Raw genomic sequence first — 7,509 nt, forward strand, 5'->3', positions numbered from 1 at the left:
TGTTCATACTGTGAGACGCCTAAGACAGCGCTACAGGGAGACAGGACGGACAGCTGATCATCCTCACAGTGGCAGACCACATGTACAACACCTGCACAGGATCGGTACATCCGAACATCACACCTGCGGGACAGGTACAGGATGGCAATAACAACTGCCCGAGTTACACCAGTAACGCACAATCCCTCCATCAGTGCTCAGACTGTCTGCAATAGGCTGAGAGAGGCTGGACTGAGGGCTTGTAGGCCTGTTGTAAGGCAGGTCCTCACCAGACATCACTGGAAACAACGTCGCCTATGGGCCCAAACCACCATCGCTGGACCAGACAGGACTGGCAAAAAGTGCTCTTCACTGACGAGTCGCGGTTTTGTCTCACCAGGGGTGATGGTCAGATTCACGTTTATCGTCGAAGGAATGAGCGTTACCCCGAGGCCTGTACTCTGGAGCGGTATCGACTTGGAGGTGGAGGGTCCATCATGGTCTGGGGCGGTGCGTCACAGCATCATCGGACTGAGCTTGTTGTCATTGCAGGCAATCTCAACGCTGTGCGTTACAGGGAAGATATCCTCCTCCCTCATGTGGTACCCTTCCTGCAGGCTCATCCTGACATGACCCTCCAGCATGACAATGCCACCAGCCATACTGCTCGTTCTGTGCGTGATTTCCTGCAAGACAGGAATGTCAGTGTTCTGCCATGGCCAGCGAAGAGCCCGGATCTCAATCCCATTGACCACGTCTGGGACCTGTTGGATCGGAGGGTGAGGGCTAGGGCCATTCCCCCCAGAAATGTCTGGGAACTTGCAGGTGCTTTGGTGGAAGAGTGGGGTAACATCTCACAGCAAGAACTGGCATATCTGGTGCATTTTTTTCTCATTTTGTCTGTCATAGTTGAAGTGTACCTATGATGAAAATTACAGGCCTCTCTCATCTTTTTAAGTGGGAGAACTTGCACAATCGGTGGCTGACTAAATACTTTTTTGCCCCACTGTATTTAGACAGTTAGACCAATGCGGTTTCTGCGTGATGATACATTTACATAACACTTGAACGTTCTATGGCAGCCATGTTAGTTCCCCATTAACTTTACATGTGGAATATTTAAACAATGCAACCGAATGCCTAGAATTACAACAATATTCAACATTCTAAAAGTTGACCAAACTCTCGAATGTCTCTGCAGTCGAAATGCGTTCGTCCATCCTGTATTCTATTCGTTCTACACCGCGTCATGGTGAAGTCAGATTATTCCATATAAGGAGGTGAGGTTTGGAGAATAGATCGGGCCACGTCGAGAAAAGCACCCATACATTGTAGTGAACTAGTGCAGAGTAGACTCTCGACAAGGATACAGAGACACCTATCACCTGAACTATCATAAACCGTATTTAGAGATATCATTTACACTCCTGTTTATTACAATGGACTGCGCTTTTGAGCACTTGGATGCTGTTGGTTTTCTGGAGATTTGGCAACACTTTGATGCAGACGGTGAGAATTATTAATTTTATAACCTAACCATGCGAGCTATGGTTTCATAACTTGATATATGTTATTTTTGATGCAAAAAAAAAGGTTATTTATGTCAAGAAAACGTGTTAAAATGTATTCTAAAACGTATGAGAAGAGTATTTTAAATGGTGTTAATGCTTCTACAGATAATGGTTACATTGAGGGGAAGGAGTTGGATCACTTCTTCCGTCACATGATGACGAAATTAGGTCCGGAGGTAAGTACATATATTTTTCCCTCTCTTATCTTTTATCTATTTTATTAGCTACCTAATAACGCGCAACACATTTGAAGCGCAGCAGGTGCATTTTGTCTATTTGCGAGCTACTGCCAGAAACTAGTGTGCCCCCTTATAAATGACGCATAACGTCATACATTATTATTATTATTATTATTATAAATATCCTCTTCTAAATATGTCTCACTGGTCCTCGGAAGTGTTATCGGAAGTTCCTCTATTACAGATAGCCTACAATGTGTTAAAGGCACTTCCTCTTGTGGTGTGCCACTGTTGCGTCTATGGGATATCGCCAACAACATCTTATTTTTTGTGCTAAAGTATTTACAGTCCATTAATGTACCTCTTGGTCTATGTGAGTGAATAAAACGATTCGATGGCAGGCTGCTGATGATTGAGAAGTAAATAAAACTATGGGTTGATACAGGAAAACAGCCGGTACGTTTCCCATGTAATTGTGCAGCGAAGGGCAACCTATCTTTAGTTACAGCTCTGTCCAAACAAAGGCTCTATTCAACCTTTTACTATGTGTTTGTCTTTTTCCTGAGTGGGTTGAGCTGCTGTCCAGATGGGCTCAAGGATGACATTAGGATGCTACAGGCATCAGCAAACGCAATTATGGCTATGCGTCCCAAATGGCACCCCATTCCCTATATATAGTACACTACTTTTGACCAGAGCCCTATGGAACCCTGTTCCCTATATAGTGCACTACTTTAGACCAGAGCCCTATGGAACCCTGTTCCCTATATAGTGCACTACTTTTGACCAGAGCCCTATGGAACCCTATTCCCTATATAGTGCACTACTTTAGACCAGAGCCCTATGGAACCCTGTTCCCTATATAGTGCACTACTTTAGACCAGAGCCCTATGGAACCCTGTTCCCTATATAGTGCACTACTTTAGACCAGAGCCTTATGGAACCCTGTTCCCTATGTAACAGTATAGCTTCCGTCCCTCTCCTCGCCCAAACCTGGGCTTGAACCAGGGACCCTCTGCACACATCAACCAGTCACTCACGAAGCATCGTTACCCATTGCTCCACAAAAGCCGCAAAGCAAGGGGAACAACTTACTTCTAGGTCTCAGAGCGAGTGACGTCACCGACTGAAACACTATTAGCGCGCACCACCGCTAACTAGCTAGCCATTTCACATCGGCCACACCTATATAGTGCACTACTTTTGACCAGAGCCCTATGGAACCCTGTTCCCTATATAGTGCACTACTTTTGACCAAAGCCCTATGGAACCATGTTCCCTATATAGTGAACTACTTTTGACCAAAGCCCTATGGAACCCTGTTCCCTATATAGTGCACTACTTTTGACCAAAGCCCTATGGAACCATGTTCCCTATATAGTGAACTACTTTTGACCAGAGTCAATAGGGCACTATAAATGGGATAGGGCGCCATTTGGGACATCTCGTTGATGTTCTGGCTACTTCACAGTGGGTGGTTAGAGAGAGGCCATGTTCAGCACTGAGAAGGGCTTCTGTGATGGTGATGTTGTTTTTAATGGCTCCTGCGGATGTGTAAAAAAACTAAATATTGTTGTGATATTGTTAAAATACATTTAAACTGACTACCACTTGGTAGTCTGAAGACCAATGACGTCTGTGCTCAGTTTTCATCTCATTGTCTGTCATATAAACAGGAAGTGTTGATATTAAGGTCTGAAGGGACAAATCTGGAGAAGTTTCTGTTTTCCTAGAAGATTATAATCACTTGCCTAAAAAAAAAAAATTTATTAGCTATTTACATGCCGAAGTTAAATATATTTCCTGCCTTTCACTTACACATACGAGAGGAATCAGAAAGATCAATACTGGAATTCTTTATAGTTTGGCTGTGATCATCAAAGACGTTCTCAGAGCTCAACTTGCCCGACCGCAATAAATTACATAAATGGTCTGTATTTCACTTTGCTTTCAGTCTTGCACTAAAGATCATCCTGTTCCTGCCCTTAAGACCATGGACACACGGCTTGGTCAATATGTTCACTTAAATTGGACGTCATTATGCTTAAGGTCAACAGCTGGTTAGGAACATAATACTATTGACAACAGACTCATGTCCTCTGTGTTATTGGGAAGCTGCTGGCCCCTACATGTCTGGGACACGTTATTTATTGAGAACAGACTCATGTCCTCTGTGTTATTGGGAAGCTGCTGGCCCCTACATGTCTGGGACATGTCATTTATTGACAACAGACTCATGTACTCTGTGTTATAGGGAAGCTGCTGGCCCCTACATGTCTGGCCCCTACATGTCTGGCCCCTACATGTCTGGGACACGTCATTTATTGACAACAGACTCATGTCCTCTGTGTTATTGGGAAGCTGCTGGCCCCTACATGTCTGGCCCCTACATGTCTGGCCCCTACATGTCTGGGACACGTCATTTATTGACAACAGACTCATGTCCTCTGTGTTATTGGGAAGCTGCTGGCCCCTACATGTCTGGCCCCTACATGTCTGGGACACGTCATTTATTGAGAACAGACTCATGTCCTCTGTGTTATTGGGAAGCTGCTGGCCCCTACATGTCTGGGACACGTCATTTATGTGTGTTTGTTCCTGCTCTCTCTGTATGTACACAGCTAATTATCTATGAAGTGCATCTCTAGTAATATTTGACATGCGTATTATATATACTTTACATACAACCCATAATAAGACTATGAAATGAATATGATCAAAGTCTATCAAACGGATCTCTGTCTCCATGAAGGGGATTTAGTACCACGAAAGAGACTGTGGTTGAGTTACAGTAACAGGCTATCAAACTGATCTCTGTCTCCATAAAGGGGATTTAGTACCACGTAAGAGACTGTGGTTGAGTTACAGTAACAGGCTATCAAACGGATCTCTGTCTCCATAAAGGGGATTTAGTACCACGTAAGAGACTGTGGTTGAGTTACAGTAACAGGCTATCAAACTGATCTCTGTCTCCATAAAGGGGATTTAGTACCACGTAAGAGACTGTGGTCGAGTTACAGTAACAGGCTATCAAACTGATCTCTGTCTCCATAAAGGGGATTTAGTACCACGTAAGAGACTGTGGTCGAGTTACAGTAACAGGCTATCAAACTGATCTCTGTCTCCATAAAGGGGATTTAGTACCACGTAAGAGACTGTGGTCGAGTTACAGTAACAGGCTATCAAACTGATCTCTGTCTCCATAAAGGGGATTTAGTACCACGTAAGAGACTGTGGTCGAGTTACAGTAACAGGCTATCAAACTGATCTCTGTCTCCATAAAGGGGATTTAGTACCACGTAAGAGACTGTGGTCGAGTTACAGTAACAGGCTATCAAACTGATCTCTGTCTCCATAAAGGGGATTTAGTACCACGTAAGAGACTGTGGTCGAGTTACAGTAACAGGCTATCAAACTGATCTCTGTCTCCATAAAGGGGATTTAGTACCACGTAAGAGACTGTGGTCGAGTTACAGTAACAGGCTATCAAACTGATCTCTGTCTCCATAAAGGGGATTTAGTACCACGTAAGAGACTGTGGTCGAGTTACAGTAACAGGCTATCAAACTGATCTCTGTCTCCATAAAGGGGATTTAGTACCACGTAAGAGACTGTGGTCGAGTTACAGTAACAGGCTATCAAACTGATCTCTGTCTCCATAAAGGGGATTTAGTACCACGTAAGAGACTGTGGTCGAGTTACAGTAACAGGCTATCAAACTGATCTCTGTCTCCATAAAGGGGATTTAGTACCACGTAAGAGACTGTGGTTGAGTTACAGTAACAGGCTATCAAACTGATCTCTGTCTCCATAAAGGGGATTTAGTACCACGTAAGAGACTGTGGTCGAGTTACAGTAACAGGCTATCAAACTGATCTCTGTCTCCATAAAGGGGATTTAGTACCACGTAAGAGACTGTGGTCGAGTTACAGTAACAGGCTATCAAACTGATCTCTGTCTCCATAAAGGGGATTTAGTACCACGTAAGAGACTGTGGTTGAGTTACAGTAACAGGCTATCAAACTGATCTCTGTCTCCATAAAGGGGATTTAGTACCACGTAAGAGACTGTGGTCGAGTTACAGTAACAGGCTATCAAACTGATCTCTGTCTCCATAAAGGGGATTTAGTACCACGTAAGAGACTGTGGTCGAGTTACAGTAACAGGCTATCAAGAAAGGTATGAGAATGGAAAACTAAAGGAAAGTAGATTTAATTACATTGTAATACAAACAATTCACATAAGATTAAATTACAAGGCATTGTTATAGGCATGATCAGGGAGAGAGAGAGAGAGAGAGAGAGAGAGAGAGAGAGAGAGAGAGAGTCATAGCCTGAAAAAGCCATGCCCCAAGAGGCCATGGGAAGGAGAGAGGAAGAGAGAGAGTGAGAGAGAGAGAGAGAGAGACAGAGAGAGACAGAGAGAGAGAGAGAGAGAGACAGAGAGAGACAGAGACTCAGTAAGACCAAAATAATGGTGTTCCAAAAAAGGTCCAGTCACCAGGACCACAAATACAAATTCAATCTAGACACTGTTGCCCTAGAGCACACAAAAAACTATACATACCTTGGCCTAAACATCAGCTCCACAGGTAACTTCCACAAAGCTGTGAACGATCTGAGAGACAAGGCAAGAAGGGCATTCTATGCCATCAAAAGAAACATAAATTTCAACATACCAATTAGGATTTGGCTAAAAATACTTGAATCAGTCATAGAGCCCATTGCCCTTTATGGTTGTGAGGTCTGGGGTCCGCTCACCAACCAAGACTTCATAAAATGGGACAAACACCAAATTGAGACTCTGCACGCAGAATTCTGCAAAAATATCCTCCGTGTACAACGTAGAACACCAAATAATGCATGCAGAGCAGAATTAGGCCGATACCCACTAATTATCAAAATCCAGAAAAGAGCCGTCAAATTCTACAACCACCTAAAAGGAAGTGATTCACAAACCTTCCATAACAAAGCCATCACCTACAGAGAGATGAACCTGGAGAAGAGTCCCCTAAGCAAGCTGGTCCTGGGGCTCTGTTCACAAACACAAACACACCCTACAGAGCCCCAGGACAACAGCACAATTAGACCCAACCAAATCATGAGAAAACAAAAAGATAATTACTTGACACATTGGAAAGAATTAACAAAAAAACAGAGCAAACTAGAATGCTATTTGGCCCTAAACAGAGAGTACACAGCGGCAGAATACCTGACCACTGTGACTGACCCAAAATTAAGGAAAGCTTTGACTATGTACAGACTCAGTGAGCATAGCCTTGCTATTGAGAAAGGCCGCCGTAGGCAGACATGGCTCTCAAGAGAAGACAGGCTATGTGCTCACTGCCCACAAAATGAGGTGGAAACTGAGCTGCACTTCCTAACCTCCTGCCCAATGTATGACCATATTAGAGAGACATATTTCCCTCAGATTACACAGATCCACAAAGAATTCGAAAACAAATCCAAATTTGAAAAACTCCCATATCTACTGGGTGAAATTCCACAGTGTGCCATCACAGCAGCAAGATTTGTGACCTGTTGCCACGAGAAAAGGGCAACCAGTGAAGAACACACACCATTGTAAATACAACCCATATTTATGCTTATTTATTTTATCTTGTGTCCTTTAACCATTTGTACATTGTTAAAACACTGTATATATATATATAATATGACATTTGTAATGACTTTACTGTTTTGAAACCTCTGTATGTGTAATGTTTACTGTTAATTTTTGTTGTTTTTCACTTTATATTTTCACTTTGTATGTTGTCTACC

General features: G+C 43.2%; 1 protein-coding gene across 2 annotated transcripts in view; it reads left to right on the forward strand.

Moving 5' to 3' along the window:
* Nucleotides 1-1,360: 1,360 nt before the first annotated feature.
* LOC139378749 (secretagogin-like) overlaps nucleotides 1,361-7,509 on the forward strand; it is a 36,790-nt gene continuing 30,641 nt past the window's right edge. For both annotated transcript variants that reach the window (XM_071121211.1, XM_071121221.1), the window contains exons 1-2: nucleotides 1,361-1,488; nucleotides 1,656-1,726. In XM_071121211.1, coding sequence (XP_070977312.1) covers nucleotides 1,419-1,488; nucleotides 1,656-1,726 — 141 coding nt within the window. In that variant the 5' untranslated portion in view covers nucleotides 1,361-1,418. The remainder of the gene's footprint in view (nucleotides 1,489-1,655; nucleotides 1,727-7,509) is intronic.

Source organism: Oncorhynchus clarkii, chromosome 2 (genome assembly GCF_045791955.1).
Source record: "Oncorhynchus clarkii lewisi isolate Uvic-CL-2024 chromosome 2, UVic_Ocla_1.0, whole genome shotgun sequence".
Classification (NCBI taxonomy): domain Eukaryota; kingdom Metazoa; phylum Chordata; class Actinopteri; order Salmoniformes; family Salmonidae; genus Oncorhynchus; species Oncorhynchus clarkii.